At 41.8% G+C, this 19,330-nt stretch overlaps 1 protein-coding gene across 1 annotated transcript in view; it reads right to left on the reverse strand.

Moving 5' to 3' along the window:
* Positions 1–19,330, reverse strand: part of trit1 (tRNA isopentenyltransferase 1) — a 46,932-nt gene that overhangs the window by 26,201 nt on the left and 1,401 nt on the right. Inside the window, 3 exon segments of the mRNA XM_034235039.1 lie at positions 666–823; positions 1,417–1,515; positions 3,295–3,435. Of these exon segments, the coding sequence (XP_034090930.1) occupies positions 666–823; positions 1,417–1,515; positions 3,295–3,435 (398 nt within the window).

Raw genomic sequence — 19,330 nt, forward strand, 5'->3', positions numbered from 1 at the left:
TTGACAAAGGATTAACACACCCTAACACCAATTCAAACGACATAAAGCGGGAAGAAATATAAGATAAGGGATGAAACTAGATACATAACTGCAGAGTAGCATCCGTCTATTCCTCACACAGTTAACATTCAGCCAGTAAATCTATTTTCGAGATGCTGAAATTTGAATCCAAAGCAGCCCCTTCAGCCGTACCTCGCTGCTCTGAGGTTACGGAGAAAAGATTATTCCTGTCGCCTCCTGTCATCCAGAAGAACAGGGTAACCTAACCTGCTCACACGGAAGACCAGAGTGCACTGACTGCTACTCATCAAGCCGTGTGTGTGTGTGTGTGTGTGTGTGTGTGTGTGTGTGTGTGTGTGTGTGTGTGTGTGTGTGTGTGTGTGTGTGTGAGCAGATGCTCGTGCTGTCAGCCGACACTGCGTGGAGTCCATGTATTGTGGCTGTCAGCCTGAGACAGAGCGAGAGCCCTTAAGGACCTTGTACAAAACATGAGGAAACTCAACAATATTCTGAACACCCACAAACGCTACATTATCCACTAGGTGGGAATAGCATTTCTCTATTCTATTCTCTATTCTACAAACACATGAAGCCGTTTCTGCAGTTTCTATTTAAAGGAACTGAGACATTTCCAGGCCCTTATTTTTAATTACCAGCTGTATCACCTGGTTATCTTGCGTTTGTCATTGGGGTGCAGCATGGCCGCCATTTTGGGGTCAACCTCCGCCAGTCGTTTGTGTAACTCTTCTACTCCCAGTTTCTCCAGCTCTAGCTTCCTGTCCAGAGCCCCATCTCCTCCGTCCCCTGGCGCCCTGGTCTCCTGCTGTGATACACATTTCATTTAGCGCTTTAAAAACCAAATCTGCCTTTAAAAGCTGCTCTTAAACTCCTACTTCCAGATCTTCTAAAGTGACATGTCGTGAAAAACTGTCTTTTTCAGTACTGTGCCCATACATAATACAACCAAGTCATTTTTTGTGTTATCTCTAGATTAGAAAAAAATAATGACATTCAACAAACCATTTCATTTGTGTATGTCCACTAATGGCTTCTTCAACTTTTGCAATGATGCGCTATATTTTATTCTTGGAAGCCAATCTAATCAGACTTTTCCAGGAATGAGGCTTGGAGGGAAAAACGCTAAAATGAGCTCGATCAGAGACACAAAATACTATTTAAGAAGCTAAACAATAAGCATCCTCGCTAAATTGCAATGTAAGAGCAGCATGAAGAAACCGCTCTTAAAAATCACATCTTGGCAACTGACAAATAAATCAAGGTCAGACTTTATTATCACTAAACAGACTTATTTTCACGTAATGAAAAGTTGAAGATAAATAAGAAATGCATTCATCATTGCGATAAATAGTGTAGAGGCATAGAGGAGGATGGGAGGTGTGTTTGAGTTGCACTCACCCCTGTATCCACCAGGACTTTCCACAGCAGAGACTCAATGTAGTAGTTTGTTCCTCCTACAACGACTGGCAGTGTGTCCTTGCTGTGCATGTCCTCCATGTTGAAGGCTGTTAAGGAGAAACTGTGAACATTGTATATACTGTACAAGAACAGAGTGCTGCTGATTTTCATAGTTGTTACATAAATGCACCTCAATTAAAGTGCATGCATATCAGTGTACAGGGAATTGAGCTAAGAACCTTAAAGGGGCCCTATTATGCTTCTTGGTTTTTCCCTTTCCAGTAGTGTGTTATATCAGATGCATGTAAATGGTCTGCAAAGGTTAACATCCCAAAGTTCCCTCCAGAGGGAGTTTCTCTCCCACGAGCTTCTATCACATTATACATGATAGGTTAATGGGCGGGACAGCTCGTAGCGGTTGACCAATCACAACAGAGCCGGCCAGCTAACCAATCAGAGCAGACTGGGCTCTGGTTTCAGACAGAGGGTGAAAAGAGGTGCTGCAGCACGGCAGTATGAGAGTATTTTTGTTAACATTAAAGCATGGAGACATGTCACAGTAAAAAAAAAAAAATCTAAACCTGAAAATGAGCATAATAGGGCCCCTTTAATGCACACTATTTGAAAATGTCAACTGGAAAGTTTTAATGCACATTTTCACAATTCTTCGAAACTTCAATTAACCAAATTGACGAAATGCTAATTAATAATGTAAAGAATCCTTAGCTATGGCAACAAAGTCAATACTGTGTCTTTATCACAAACTCAATATCAGCCGTTAGTTTGCGTCAGCTCCTAAATCAACACGCAAATATCAATATTGGAATTTAAACAGCCATTCAAGCTTACGACCTGCCTGCCACACCTTATTTCCCTTACTCTCCCCTTTTCTGTCGCATCTGCTCTCATCTTGCACTTTCTCTTTTCCCTTCCCTCGCCCACCTTCTCTGGGATAATCAAATAACCACACAAACAAGATAACGGCTCATCAGCCATCTTCACTCACCTCCCCCCCCCTCTCTCTCTCTCACACACACACACACACGAGAGGTCTGCATCAGTGTTTGTAGAGGCAAGGAGAGCGGATGATTGCTGACAGAGATTTCAAGGGAGGGAAAACAGAAAAGAAGGCTGGAAGATTGAGAGCAGTAAAGGAGAGGGGGGGTTGTACGGAGGGAGTTAATGTGAATGGCATGTGGAGTGAACGATTGATAGCCGATGATGCGTCATTAGGTCCTGCGTCTCTGAACTTCTCAAGCTTGTCAGCCCCCCCCCATCCCCCATCATCTCTCTTTCCTGCTCTACAGTTTAAAATCCTCCACATCGCCGCTATCCCTACTAATCGGTATTCATCTCTTTCCATTTCTCCCTCTTCCCACCGGTGAGCTCTCGCCGCACTGAGCCTATTCTTGGAGCCCCTCGCTGCACTGGTGAGTGTGCGTGTGTGAGAAGATGTGTGTGTGTGTGTGTGTGTGTGTGTGTGTGTGCCTTCCTGATCTATTAATACCGCCTCTAGTTATCACCTCCTTTCTCCACATCTGTGTACCGGCCAGTGTCTGCAGTAGGGTGTGACTGCCCAGAGTGTGTGTAGACGCACACACTTCTCTATCAATATCATCTCTCTCTTCTCATTTTCAGTAAAACATCTGCAGCGAGACATGTCGACAAAACTAGGACATGGCAGATCTTCTTCCTCACACATATTCACACACACCTCCAGACCAATTAGTAAAAGTCAAATTGACTGCATTCCTTTTTCCTGCAGTTACCGCGTGATAGACTGGGAGGGTAGATGTGACGGGGGTGCTGGCAGCATGCAGAGGGGTGTTATGGATAGTATTGCTGCTCTTCTTGCGCACGTTTCTAGGAAAAGGATATTAGAGCCAGGGCTTTGTTCCTGAAGTCCAACACCGTGTAGCCGCTGACCAACGGGTCCACGAAGCTGATCATGTGATGTTTGCACTGAGCGCGCTCCTCAGCTGTCACCTTATTGGTGATGATGTCCAGGCCCTGGTACACCTGGAGGAAACAAGCAGAAAAAGGTGTTCAGAATCATCGTAAAAACAGCTCGATAGGCGGGTATAATTGCAATAATATGAGAGCATTCAATGAAATGTAGTTTAGACTCTTTTGTACAAAGTTAATTACAATAGGAGCAATAAACCATGAGGATACAAATTCAGAAAAGCAAGAATCCTGATAGTACATGAGCTTAAAATAACTTTGTTAGTGCTACATACTTGATTCTTTTCCATTTTATTCGCCAAGAACAAATGGATAAGACTACAAAAAAGTCCCAATTAATGCACCATAAGAACAGAAGGTTAATGGAAGCTCTTTGTCCTTTAAAGCATAAATTCCTGGAAAAGATGTCAATAAACAAATCGAGCAGAACATTGAAGTCGGTTTTTAGTGCTAAGGTGTGTCCGAGTGTGTGTATATTAATCATTGTCAGAGATATCAAGTGAATAACGAGGATCTCTGTATGTCTTCTGTGTGAAAAGGCTCTCACCATTCCTACAAACTATGGTACACACCGCCTCTGTCCATTTGTATCCCCCTCACCCAGCGAAGGGGCCTCCCTCATGGAATTTGACAGCTGGGTGTGATATACAGTAGTCTGTCAGGATTTTCATTCTCAAAGGAACAGGGTGAAGAGAGTTTAGAAGGATCTCGGGACAACTTGGAAGGACTTTTTTCAGCCCTTAAATCTTCAAAGTTGAGTTTTCCTTTGTTCAATATCCTTGATCATTCGGAAAATCAAACTCTGTAAGGCTCTTTTAGGAGATGATATACACTTTCTGACTTGATCTGCACTCTAAGAGTAATGTCTGGATAAATATTACATTTTTATCTCAGGTGGCTTTAAAACATGAAATAAGTGGTGGAATGAGCTCCCCATTGACATCAGGACAGCAGATAGCTTACACATCTTCCGGCGCAGACTGAAAACTCATCTCTTTCGACTCCACTTCGAGCGATAGAATTGCTAACAAAGCATTTATATACTAATAAAGGACTGGCTTATCTAAAGCCAGTTGAGTAGCACTTGAAATGTTTTAGCTCTATGAAACCTGATGTACTTATATGATTCTGTTTTCTTCAAGTTTGTGTCTTCCTGGTCGAATGTACTTATTGTAAGTCGCTTTGGATAAAAGCGTCAGCTAAATGCAATGTAATGTAATAAGTGCATTCAATGTGCTGCAACATATGCAAATCGAAATGCATGAAAAACCCTTTGATGTAATTGGGTATTGTCGATGGATTAGCCATGATAAATACACAAATAAGTTGTCTGCAGAGAAACGGAAGCTATTTCTTTTGGTTGTGCAGTTTATGACACCAATGATCAGGTTGTAGATGGAAAAATATAAACATGTATCATGTAAATAAATACACATTTATGCCCCTGTCCTCTGCAAAGCATCTGTATAACATCAACCGTTAAGAGTGTGTGTGTCTCAGAGTGGTTAATCATTTTTGGTGATTGCCAGGAAAACTTGATGAAGCCCCTTTGAGTCAAACATTATTACCAGTAGGCTGAGCGCTGTGGTTTTACTCAGCTCTGAATTGATTAAGAAGAAAGGAGCATGGTGAAACACTCTATTGTTCAATAATTCAGGGCCTTTAATCATAAGAAGTCAGCCTGCTATTGGGACTAAAGCAATGGATGAATAAAGTCACTCATGAGCTTGTTTTTCCCTGAGAAAAGATTCAAGATGAGTGATGCATGAGGAAAGTTATGGCGCATTTCCACTACTGCGCGGAACGTGGTTTAAGCGTTGCCCGGTCCGTTTGTGGTTGCGTTTCCACTAGGGGTAGTTCCGGCTAGCGGGGACTTTTTCACAGTTTTCTGGCTCTCCAAAATCGAGGTTCTTTCAGGGCCAACAACCGGGCTGAGTATGCTAAAATAGTGAGAATCGCTGGCAACTACAACAAAATGAACATATTTGACCGTGATTTAATTGTAATACACGTTTCAAATGATGCCGAAGTAACAACATACTTATACTGGTTAGTAAAAACCATGAATTAATGCTTTGACAAGTCTGCAGATAGACGGCAGGCGAAAAACCTTTTAAAATGCATGTTTTCTAGATGAAGATCGGCTAAACTAACGTTGTATATGCGCCGACCGTCCACACTCACAACAACGGCCTATACAGACATAAATAAACCAGCGACTGTATTCACCATGACACAGGCAGTCTGTGGTTTGTACTTGTTTAACTTTTGTAAAGTTTCTGAACAGATATGAGGAGCTGTGAGCTTGAGTGCTAAGAGCTAACGGCTGATGTTGGTTTTGTGTTTCGCATTGAAGATGACGTCACGGCTCCGCCTACACTATGTTACTATAGTTACTACCCCAGCTACTAAACTGTAATGGAAACGCAGCATAAAGTGAGCCTGGCCTACCAAGGCCTAACAATACCGTACTAAGCCGTGCGAGGCCCTGCAGTGGAAATGCGCCATTAGAATGTTTTGACTTAGGGACGAACGCTATTAAAGCTAAAATTAGCTAGCTACAGGTGAAGTAGCTCTAATTTCTACAAGCAGATTCATTGCAAGTAGAAACTAAATTTGTCTCAATTAATTTTCCCTTTTCCTGTAGTGTGTTATATAGGTTTTTGTGCATGTAAATGGTCTGTAAAGGCTCAAATCCAAAAGTTCCCTCATGTGTCTTCTCGTCAAAAACAAGCTTTTATAAACATTTGTGTGTCATTTATAGTCAGACAGAACATGCTAGCACCTAGTTGTATTTTATGTTTTCAGCTTAGGATGTATTTTGGGCTGGAAGGTGTGCTCACATCCTCTTGAAACCCCCCCCAACATTGTTATCAAGCCTCTTCCAGTAGTCCACATCTTATATTTCAAGAGAACAACATTATAGACTGTTTAAACCAGCACATACATACATTGGGAGATCAGTACAGCTGTGCAAGGCATCAATCACATCCTTAGTTAAAGTATGGGTTTGGGTTGCGTGCACTTTTGACCAAATGTTTCTCGGTAACGCGGCAAACCAAAAGTGGGGAGCAGGGCAGGGCAGAACAAACCAGACGCATCAAATATTCACGACTTCTCTGCACGACACCACTGCTAGGCACGGATGCATGGATGGACAGATGAAGGTTTGGGAGTTTTGGGGGGAGCTTTGGGAGAGGAAGACTGAGAAAAGCAGCTGAGCTGACAGCAGAGCGCCGTGTACTTGTTACAGAGAACATGATGCTCCTTGACACATTTGCACACATTATCCTCCATCACCCATCCTTGCTCTGTCTCTTAATCTCACACACACTTATGCAAGATGTAGAATGAAGACAGGATGACAGATAGTAGAATGATAGTGAAAAAAAGACAAAGCAAAAATAAATGCTGCTATTAGATTGCTGTGTGTGTGTGTGTGTGTGTGTGTGTGTGTGTGTGTAAACGCACAAATAATTTTTATTTTACTGTTTTCGTGACTACTCATCCGTATTGGCTTAAAAAGGTCAGATTTCATGACAATTGGGCAAAATCAATCCATTGAAACAGATCTTCTGTTCCATCATCCGTTCTTCAAGAGCCCCTGGATTCCTGGAAAACTGGCCTTTCTTTCTTCCAAGCTGGAGTGAAATGTCCTCTCATCCTTCTGCCCTCCTGCTCACAATCCTCTGTGTGTCCACCCTACCTGACACCGAGAAAACCGTCCCGTTATGTACATTATGTACATTCATTTTCTTGTGCGAAAATAGATTATGATTTTTTATTTCGCCTTAACGAGGACAACAACGCCCAGGATTAAAAGCAAGCATAAGAAGATTGAAGTGTAAATCAGAGAAATGACAAGAGCCACTTGATTGGAGGATGTGAGAAAATGACTTTGAAGGTGGCGCTACAAATGGGGGAGTAAATGAGAAATAAATTAGGAGCGGCTCGACTACAAATTGCAGCGGAATTAAAACCTCAAATCATAAAGGAATTAAAGATAAAACTCAGATCATAGCTTATCGTGTTTACACATGTCCTCGGGAAGGAGATGAAAGGAAATGTCATACTAAAAAGGGATTCAAGTAAACATTTCAAATTAAATATGACATTTCTGTATTAGAGGGGAGATGTAGTGAGAATTGATTATTGCAGAATTGTTCTTTGCTTTCTAAGCTTTGTCATATTTTCCGCCATCTGAGGAAAAGCCAGGAGGCATCAACCTTTCTGGAAGGTGGAGAGACATTTGGTCTGCAAAGATGTGAAACTATTCATTGTTCCATAAGTGTAAGATCTCAATGTGGTGCGTCATTTCAATATCAATGAAAAAAAGGCACATTCCCAGTGCAAAAGTCATACTTCACGCCAATGTACATCAATGGAAACCAAGATAATGTGGGCTCAGCTGTCTTCTCCTTCCTGTCCCACTTTTAAATGAATGTGAATGGAGGGGACCGTGTGTGCGGAAGTGGGGGGTGTGTGTGTGTGTGTGCGTGCGTGTGCGTGTGGGTGCGTGTGTGTGTGTGGTGTGTGTGGTGTGTGTGTGTGAGAGAGACAATGAGCTCAGTGTTCGAGCTTTGCAGAGCCTGCAGCCGGCCTGCCTGGCCAACCTTACGCCCTGCACGAGACAGCTGTTTCCTCTTGCTACATAAATAAGGGACGGGCATTGGCAAAATGAAAAGAAGAGGGGCAAGAGAGACAGAGAGGGGAGGTGAGGGAAAAAAGAAAGAGACGGAGAGAACAAAAACCTCATTGAGACATGAAATAAGATTCAGAGAGGCAGATAAATCAGACCTTACAAAGCAGTGTTTGTGTTCTATACATTTACAAAGAAACAGATACTTCTGACCAGAGATGACCATACAAGACTGAAAAGCTAGATAAATAAATGTACTTTATGTATCTTTTTAAAAGGAAGTAGGCGCAATACTGCCCTGTTTGAGCAGATTGTGGTCTCGCTAATCTAATCCACTTTCATGTTTGTAAAGGCAATCCATTCATTTTAAGATATTTTGGACATTTGCCCATTCATTTCCTTGCCCAAAAGACAGAAGAGAAGATAATGTCCCCGTCTTTATCTGCTCGCTAAATATGAAGCTTACCTCAATCAGACCGGTAGCTTAGCACAAACACTGGGAAAAAGAAAGCAGACAATACCAGCATTTCAAAAGCTTGCCACATTAACACGGTCTTGAAGGTTAATGGTTTAATAAAAGGGAAAGTATTCAATAGTTGGCTGGAAATCGTTTGGATGGATACAATTGTAACGAATCAATTTCATCGCTGGTGTGTAAACAGATATATTTTGAGGGTGGGCGTGCTGTTGTGCTGCTATACTGTGATTAAAATCTGCACAAGCCTTAAGAGAATATTTGCGTATGAACAACATTTGAACAAGTTCCACAAAGACAGGTTTACACTTTTCAAATGTTGGCGATCAAACCACTCGGTATTGGATGATATCCTAGTTTACATCCCGGTTATTATTCAATAACAGAAAAGTCTTTAATATAGTCCTTATATGTGCTTCTACTTTCCAACTCAATAATAGATTCGGTTTCAGAGATCCTCTTGATGAGTTTTACAAAAACAAAAAATATTAGGGGAAACACTTGTCCTCGTTGACAGTACATGTTTAACCTTAGAGAGAAATAAATACACTGCAATCAAATTTAGATCAAAAACAAACCGCAGGTTCAGTTGAAGAGAGAGGAAAAGAGGAAGAGAGAGGAAGGAGGATGCAGTTCTGTCCTTATTCTGACCCCTGGACACTGCCCTTCACACATTCAACAGCCAAACTGTAAGCGGCGTGCTTTGTTTTTATCCTTCCCTCTGAATCGTTTCCTCTTTACATTTAACACAGAATACCTATCTTGTTATGTGTTCTCTTTTTTACCCCCTTCTCTCCTTCCCCCTTTAGGCACTATCCTTCAACAATGTAGTCCTCCATCTTCCTCTCCTCTCTCCGTCCCTCTGCGGGAATGGCCCAGTAATGCCAGACTAATACACTCATTCATCGGCGATGTCCCCCCTTTCTCCTCCTCCCCCTTCTTTCTCCTCCATCCTGCCTCCTCTCTCGCTGCTATACTGTAGGCGGTCGACCACACCCGCAGACTGCATATTTACACATACACACAACAAAATAAGAGTTAATCAGAGCGTTTTTTGGCTCGCTCCTACACAGCTTAGATTGAAAATGCATCATAAAATGGGATGTGGAGGCCTGAGTTACAATACAAACAGATACGTCAAAACCCAGACAGGTCATAGCACAGCAGACAGATAGAGAGACACTGGGAGGGGAGGGACGCACAGAGAGAGCGAGGAGGGATGACTGTGAGGGAATTAGAGGGATATAACACATAGCGGAACAGATTGTGTGTAGGATTGTTTAATACGTAGATAAGCAAGCTGGTGTCGGTGCATGTGTGAAAAGAAAAACCTGCAGAAAAAATAAGGCATACCTTTGTAAGAAGTATCCCCCCTTCACACCAACAGTCACATTTCCAAATTGACTACCCCTAAAAAGACAAATTAGCCCTCTTCACTTCCACTTTTATGGGACTATAAGGGTCAAGATGACACATGACGGCTTTTCCTTCTGCTCCGGCCCAATTTCTCACATTCAACAACAAAACCACAAGCCTGACAAATTGTCGTCCTTTGTCCCGATTTTCAACGCCCATTGTTGTCTTTTGAGAGAATACGGCAGCCCCTGCTATCTAAAGGCGAAAAAAACGAAAGGGTCAACCGGCCCACCGATACTTCCAACGGTCAAACAAACTCAAGTGGTGGTGCATACGTGTGCATGACCTGTAAAATTGCCCCTTACAGACCCCTGATGATGTCCCTTTGGTATGATACCCCCACAGGCCCTGCCCACACATAACTCAAACAGGCCTCTTTTTACACCCTGCAGTCAAACAATGTGTTTATTGATGACAAGTGTTATTAGTTAATGCATCGAGCAGCTGAGTAAGCATGACAAATTCTTCTTTTGCACAGGACAAACCACTAACTTTGATTGGAGGCTGGAAAGTGTGTGAATAATTCAGATTTTCCATGCAGTATTAACAAAACCATGCTGGTGGTTTCAGCCAATACTCAGTGGACTTTGTATTAGTATGATACACTGAGATACATTTCTTTCGGTCAATGTTTTATTGATTTTCACAACAACATAAGTCAACTTTGCAAGTGGTGCAGTGACGCATCCTAAAACCCGGAAGTAATCTTCGCTCGGATTCCTCGACAGAAAGCAATGGGATTCTCCATATGGTTTTGGAAAATAGCCTTGAAATAAGGTCTGTGGAAAACGAACCTGTTAGATAAATGGCACGTTTTGTTTCAGCCGGATAATATCCACATGTCTACCTACTTTTATATTTCGAATCATAATCTAATCGATAGATTTATGATCGATAGATTTATAATTAGCATAAGTTTGTTCATGATGCATTCCACTTCAGTGATAGTGAGTGACATCGTTGCGAAATTATTAACCGAGTTCATTTCAAGATTGAGTTACAATGATAAACTGGAGTGGCAAAGGATCAGCTGAATGACACGCAAGTGCTCATCCAAAAGGACAGAAGGATGGACTTTGTGTTTCAGTGATTTGATCATCAAAGGTAGGCCTAAGTAATTTTCAATGCGGGCCGCCGTGCCGACTTAATTCCTTTGTAATTGTTTACTTGGCTGTGGGTGCCCTGTCATGATAGGTGTTTATATAAATCATGTTGTTTTTGTGTGGTAGAGGGTCGCTGTCATTGATACGTTTCGCATCCCGGGCCACTGTTTTGAATATTCCGCTGGAAGTATACGCTGTGACGTAATATCTCTTCTTTTTTTTCGAGGGAAGGGGGGGGGGGGGTCAGAGGGCCTAGGCATAAAAGTCACGGCTCGCCACTGCCTACTGATGAAGTCATTTCTGTTTGCTAAAGGGTGCATAACTTTCCATTCAGATCCTTGACATTACTGATTAAAGGGGCCCTTTTCTGCTTTTGTTTGTTTTTTACCTTTCCTGTAGTGTGTTTGCCTAAAATCCCAAAGTTTTTCTCTCCTCCACACAAAAAACACAAATATGAAACTGAAAATGATCTTCTCTTTAAATAACCCTGAGTTGCTTGTGACAAAAGAGTGGAAAAACGAGGTGCAAGAAGCAACAGACCAAAAAATGAATAAAACACCGGGCACGCACTATTTTGTTGAGCTGTCAATATCCGTTAAATAACGATGAGACGGGGGTCCGCTCGTATATTCACTGAATGAAAATGTTGGCAGCAGAACATGAAGCAACGTTTAATGATGCTCCACAGCCTGAGTAAACTGGTGTAATGTTTCAGTACTGCTGCGTCCTCCACATGAATCATCTGTGAAGAAGCCCTCACTCTATCCTCTTACTGGCACCGGCCGTGTCAAATGTTTTCTCATACCAATAATGCCTTTGCAAGGGCCACATGGGGCCTGAATAAATCGTCCTCATCCCCTGAGGTGGACACTTGATGAACCAAATGTCTGTCCATTACTGACTGCCTCAGAAGCATGTTTCGGCCAATTAAACGCAACAACTTCAGTGCCACAGTGGGTCGCTACCTGGATGTGGAATATTGAATAAACAAATACAGTTCTCAATTGTCCACTTAGGCTTGTTAAAGTTGTATCTGCTCTACATTCAAGGTTGTATAATCATTTTGTAGAGGAAATTATAATTCCCTTAAGAGAAGCTGATCAATTATTCATGGTGAAGTTTGTCTTTCGTATATTTAATAAAGTAATAAAGAAAGTCTATACACAATTGAAATCAATCTCAAAATGTAGGAACAGAGCAACTTCATCCTCAAAGGATAAAATGGCTTTGCACCCAGAATACAGCTTACAGTCACACTATATAGAGTGCCACAGTGATGCAGTCCTAAACACCCGGTAGATAACTCCTTTCGGTTCCCTCGACAAAAAGCAATGCAAAAAAATTATGTATTGAAGTCAAGGGAGAGAGAAAGATTATCTTTCGATCCCGTTTGAATTGTGCCACGAATTACACATATGATGTTTGTCAATTTAAAAAGATTATTTTGCAAGTCAAAAAAACACAAAATGTGTCGTAAAACTGTGAAGTAACACATTTGTTGTGTGAAACGCTTAATGAACTACATCTCTGGTCTCGCACCACAACACACGTCACCAAGATGGCCGTCACTACTGTCTTGTCAACAAAACGATTGACTACCCTCACTATCACTACAATGAAACAAGTCCAGAAGAATGTCATGCAAAGCTGCCTGCCTTCCTTTGATTCTTTCTGAACTGCCTGGTCTTTTTAATGTTTAATGTCAACCATTTGTGCAGATAGCGTGAAGTAGAAAAGATCGCAGATGCTAATGTAGCGTTAGCATTTCTCCCCTGGGCTTAAATTGTGTATTATAGAATTTTCACACCGGTGACAGTACTCTTCAAAGGGTTCACGAAATATGACTACTACTCTTACTGTTTAACATTTTGGGTTACTTAATGTTACTTCATATTAAAGCTAATAAAAAATGATTTTTTTAAGATTGACAAACATCATATGTGTAATTCATGGCACAATTCAACGGGATCGAAAGATACGTTCTCTCTCCATTGACTTCAATACATTATTTTTGCCGAAATAAGGTCCCATGGACCGGAAGTAGATGGGCGTGACTTCGCCACTCTATAGTAGAGAAGAAAATAGCCAACTAGTCCCATTGATTGATTGAAAAGTTTATTAACAGCTTGTATATTGGGTACAGTACAGTACAGCTCAAAACATATAATTGTTAAGGGGATGCAGACCAGAGAAAGACTTTCGTCTTGTTTACATTAGGGTCCCCCATTTCCAATTCATCATATCATTTAAGACATATAAGACATATTTGACATACAGATGGCTTATTTACAATTTATATACAGGTGTTTTTTTACATACAGATTGCTTATTTACAATTTTCATTTTAGATTTCGTTCTAATACATCCTAAACCGGACATTTAAGACATACCAAGTCTACAGATATACAGTTAGTAACAGAGTCTAAAATGCGAGTATATACATATGATGGGGGGGGGAAGCTGTCCATTGAAGGACCAGGTTGAGATTTGTACCATTACCGGGGCCAGTTTTGCAATGCTCTCCCCCGAAGGTGCTCTTTAAGAGAGGTTTTGAATGTAAGTATAGTTTTACTTTCCTTTACAGTTGTGGGAAGAGCGTTCCACCTTGATGTGGCATAATTGCGAAACGTGTATTCCCCTTTTTTGTGCCAAATCTGGGTTTCACATGATTTGTGGAGCTCCCTCTGGTGTTATGATCATGGTATTCCTTGACCTTTGGGAAGAATTTTGACATGTACATGGGTACCATAGAAGTGTAGTGGATCTTGTAGACCAGGCCCATTGCAAGTAGCTGTACTCTGTCGTCTACTCTAAGCTATCCTAGGTTATCAAAGTGGGCAGAGGTGAGGTGGGTTCTAGATGAAAAGTCAAGCAGTAGTCTGACCAGTTTATTTTGCGATGTTTGAAGTTTTATTTTTAGCGCCTTGGAGGTGCTATGGTACCATGACGTGCAAGCATAGTCATAGTACCCTTGAATGAGTGCTCCTGCCATAGTTTTCAGGGTGTTTTTGTTGACCAGAGAGGAGATCCGGTATAGGAATCTAGTTCTTTGATTGACTTTTTTTATTACATTGGATGCCATTTTGTCACAGAAGAGGTTTGCCTCAAGAATAGATCCTAGGTATGTAATTTCCTTCTTACTTGTGACAATAATGTCACCCACTGCAACTGAGAAGTTGTCGGATTTGCTGAGAGAATGGACTCTGTTTTACCCAGGTGTAATGATAATTTATTATCGGCGAGCCAGGTGCAGATTCTGCCGAGCTCGGAGCTGAGGGTTTTTTCAACCTGCAATCTGCCCCTGTCAGAGACCAGCAGGGCTGAGTCGTCCGCGAACAGGAACAAGTTGCAGTCACTTGCTGATGACATGTCGTTTGCATAAATTAGGAACAGTAACGGACCTAATATGCTTCCTTGTGGAAACACCACAGCTCACTGGAGGGGGGGGGGACAGAGTACCGTTTACCTCCACCATCTGTTCTCTCCCCTCCAGGTAGGATTTAATCCAGCTCACCGATAGTTTATCAAAACCAATTGCTTTAGCTTGTCATCAGAATGGGGTGATTGACAGTGTCGAAAGCCTTTTGTAGGTCCAGCATCACCATGCCGCAGTACTTGCCCTCGTCCACCTCTTGTTTGATGTGGTCGCTCAAATAAAGAAGGCATGTGTCAGTGGAGTGGGATGTTCTAAAGCCAGATTGAAATTCCTAGATAGTTTATTTTCCGCGAGGGTACTTTTCGACCTGTTCATATACTATTTTTTCCATGACTTTCGATAGGAGGTAAGTATAGAAACAGGGCGGTAGTTGCCTGGGTCCAATTTGCTGCCCTTTTTGTGCAGGGGGGTTACTCTTGCAATTTTGAAGTCTTTGGGTACTTTTCCCTGTTTTATGGAGAGGTTAATTATGTGAGCTATGACTGGTGAGATGGCGGTTGCTGTGTCTCTGAGGAATTTGGAGGGGATATTGTCGTGGCCAGTGGCCTTGTTAGGTTGGAGGGCGCTCAGTTTAATGAGTACCTCTGCTGTTGTTACCCTTGCTAGACTGAAATCATCTTTGCGTACCCCTAGGTTTTTGTAGTAGGTCATGATGTGATCTACTCCAAAAAGCCCTGAGTGGGAGGGTAATTTATTTACAAGAGTTGTGGCTATGTTTGTGAAAAAATGTTCAAGTACTTGGCCACATCCAGTTTGTCTGTGATGAGTCTGTTATCTGTCTTTATGTTTAAGTTCGAAAATCTCGTTTTAAGTTTTTTATTGCAGCCAAGCTGGTTATTGAGTAATTTCCAAAGTTCACGGGTTTATTTTTGTTTTCTTCAGTTTTGACATTGATTGAAACTCTTTTTGGCAGTTTTGATCATGGAGCTTACGTCATTTCTTAGTCTGTTTCTTTCAATTTTTAGTTCAGTCACGTGGGCCTGGAGTTCACTGCTCGTGCTTTTGGAAAGCATTGACTGACTTTTATGAAACTCAGAGCATTTTTTGTCTCTGGTTTTCATGGCGGTCAGTATGCCGGAGTGCATCCACGGTTCAGCGCGATTTTTTTTTATCCTGGTTGTTCTTAGGGGGGCCAAATCATTTTTGCAGAGAATTTGTTTTTGAAACCAAGCCATGTTTCTTTCAACTTGTGTACCACTGAGCTCATCTGACCAGTCCAGGCTCTCCAGTTCTAGGTTAAAGGCCTCGCTAGAGTAGTTTTTGAGGTTCTCTAGATATGACTGTTTTGTGACAGCCGGCCCTTTGTTTTAGCTTTTTGCGGGTACAGAATATCATATAATGATCACTTATAAACCGCATGCTATAACCCCTTTACTGGAGATCCTGGACTTGTCAGAGGTCAGAATGAGATCAATGGTAGTTTGTGTTGTTTCACATACCCGTCTGGGTTGGGTGATTAGCTGGCTGAAGCCGTGCAGATCACAAATCCTACTGAAGGACTTGAAGACGGACGTGTCTTTACGTTGCATATCCGTGTTCCAGTCTCCAATAATAATTGTCTCTTACATCCCCCACATCAGCCAACATCCATCTAATGTATCATAAAAGTCACTCTGTTCCGGTGGTCTATAGATTGTCCCGACTATTACAGATTAGCATTGTCAAAAATAATTTCAACCCACAGATTCAATATTTTCATGATGCAGGTCAGTACGGTTTTTTGAAATTGGTGTCTTTATGTATGTACATGCAGACACCACCTCCATTCACGTTCCCTGTCCCTTCTCACTACAAGATAATCTTCAATTTCAATCTCTGAATCTGTAATGGAATTGTCCAATTTGGTCTCATAAAAGCATAATATGCTTGAATAGTTGCGTGAGTTCAGCCAGTTTGTGTCTCAGGCTGTTAGTGTTCAGATGAAAAATATGTAGTCCATTTTTGTTGCTTAAATGCACAATGTCGTCAGCTTGCAGATATTTGTCTTTGTCCGTTACAGCAACCGGCTTGCGGCCTACCGTGGTGTTTGGAGCGGTGGGGTGGGTGGTGGGGGGAGGGAGGCTCCGTGTAGCTTTAGCCGTTGATATGCTAGCAGGGTGGCTAACAAACATGGCGGATATTTGTTCCCTCGGATATCGGTTCTCTTCCTCCTCGTCACTGCCTCATGCGTCTGCCACCCATCAATTCTCTTAGGCATTATCTAAACATCCCCACCATTAAACCATAAAACCCCCCAGTCCTTAACCATTTGCAAAGCCAGCTTTTGCCCTTCCTGCAATGTCAATCCTAAAAATATGTCTCTGTTAAACATAGGACTAAAAATACTATTTAAACGAGTAAAAGGCAATCAGAGTATAAGACATATGTATACGATTTGAAATGATTATATGAACATTTGAGACGACACATTCATTCCAAATGTGTAGTCACATTACTGGTCATCCTAACGCTTACCTACAGTCCTACTATACCAGAAATGTACAGTTTTAGTATAACCTTTCTCAAACTGAAAATGTAAGCCACAATATACATCCTAGAGACTTTTAAAAATGTTCCCTATCCAACCAAAAATATGTCCCTTACTAACCAGTAGACACAGATTATCACTGCCAAAGAGTGGGCCCAGGAGCTCAAATAGGAATCTCCGAAACCTTAAGAAAATGCCACAGTCTACCAATATATTTGAATGCTACTGTATAGTAATAACAGTATTTTTAACTGTAAACAGTTAAATAAACATGAAACTAAAAATGTGTGAACATGCACTACAAGAAATATTTGAATATTTTCTCCCGTTTCCAATACCTGGGTTTCGAGTATCGTATTAAAATGTTTGTGTTTATATTATACAAACATAGAATTACATAGATAGGCCTCATTGTCACCAATACCAATCCAGCTATTTGATCAGTATTTTTCAGATATCTAATAAATATTGTATTTGCATCCATCCATAAAAAAAAGTAAAAAGGGCAAAAAAAACACTTTAAAATATATTTTAGCACAATGTACTGAACTTGGATTATGGTGCAAAGCTTCCAAAGGCTTGAAATAACTGGCTAATTAGAGACATTTCACACCCACGAGACACCCTATGACACACATTTGCTATAATATGGGTGAGGTACAGTGAGGGTTGTAATACGTTTTTCTTTTTAAATATGCTCATACTGTACACCCAAACATTTTCCCATAATTCCAAATGCCAACTAGGGAGCGGGGGAACAGTGATGTTTGTTGCTGGAGGGACCCCCGCTGGTCCCTGGGCTCAGACTTTTAGGAAACCGTGGGTTTACACTATTTGGCAGTGCCTCATTCCCTGGACAGTACAGCAGGGCTTGCTTGTGTGTGTGTGTGTGTGTGTGTGTGTGTGTGTGTGTGTGTGTGTGTGTGTGTGTGTGTGTGTGTGTGTGTGTGTGTGTGTGTGTGTGTGTGTCATGGATAGCATGTTCATTTAATGAGTGAATAATATCCCCCCTGCATGTCCAATGAACTGTGTGTTGAGGGAATGGGCCAGGGGCAGGGGGTTGATCTTAACACAATAGGAGTGTTAGGGGAGTGTGGGAACCGATTCTCCCCGGGACAATAGACACTTCCCAGTGGCCACAAGCGGTGTCCATTCACTATCAGCTGCTGGGCCGGCGAAGCACGTGCGCTGAATATGCACCAGCTCAGCACAATGCAGCTTTCTCCCAAACAAGAGCCAGACTGTTTCCTATCCCAAAGACAACACAGGCAGCTCTAGCCTATACACAGCCTCATTCTCACATAAGCAGTCCCTTTCTCACTCTCTGTATGTCTGCCTGGCTGTCACACACACCAACAGGAGGCAACAAGGCCAAGGATTGTGGAGATAGGCCGGGGCTGCCGTGCCGTATCTAGGCCACGGTTTCTCTCCCAACACGCAGGGTCGTTGAGATATTCTGGGCTGAAATGTTATTAGCGTAACCCAGTTTACCCAGTACCAGGTGACTGCTTGAAGAGGCGCTCCCCCGCAGGGACACAACACTCCAAGGGACAAATGCCAACGCCACGAGGAGGGGAGGAGGAAGGAGGAGAGAGAGACAGCTGAAACAGGAGCAAGGTGATGAAACTCTGCAGAGAGGAATCACTGCAGGCTGCTTTAGATGTAGCGGTCACACTGTGTGTCTAAGTCCTAAGTCGGTGTTTCCTCATCTGAGCGCTGGGGTAACCCAACCTTTTTTCTTCTCGCGTGCGTGCCCTTTCGTTGCGTGCAGCAACAGAGCCTGAGAACCTAAATTGAAGGCGGGGCTTAGAGAGAGAGGAGCGACGACACCACGCCTTGGAGTTTTATAAATGTCACTGTGACACACACACAAGTGGAAGTGAGAAAGTATGTCCTATGGTTTAAATATAGCAATCTATGCTTATTTTAACTGCAAAAACAATAGGAGACAGTGATAAAAGAACAAACAAACATTTCTTTATGACAAAAAGTTCAATGTTACAGTATACTGATTTATGACTGGATTCCATTCACTCATAAATAGAACAGAGTCCACACTGTATTATTTCTAAAGAAAACGACTGCTACAATATAACATTTTATATTTATTCATCTTAAATATTCTGTCATATAACCCTTATATTTATTTGAAAGTTGTCAACATTCTAGAAGAGGAGATAATGTGTAGAGCTGCAACAATAAGTGGACTTATCAATTAGACAGACAGAACAATTATAAGCTAGATTTCCTGATATTGATAACTAAATTAAAGTAGAGGCCTATCTATTAATGCACCACTATATATCAAATATAAGTGCATATTTGAGTTTTTTCAAACAGACCAAACAAGACATCACCTTTGACTTTTGAGAAATGTGGATGGCCCCATTTTTTCCACTACTTTTTATTTTAT

Source organism: Gymnodraco acuticeps, unplaced genomic scaffold (assembly GCF_902827175.1).
Source record: "Gymnodraco acuticeps unplaced genomic scaffold, fGymAcu1.1, whole genome shotgun sequence".
Lineage (NCBI taxonomy): Eukaryota > Metazoa > Chordata > Actinopteri > Perciformes > Bathydraconidae > Gymnodraco > Gymnodraco acuticeps.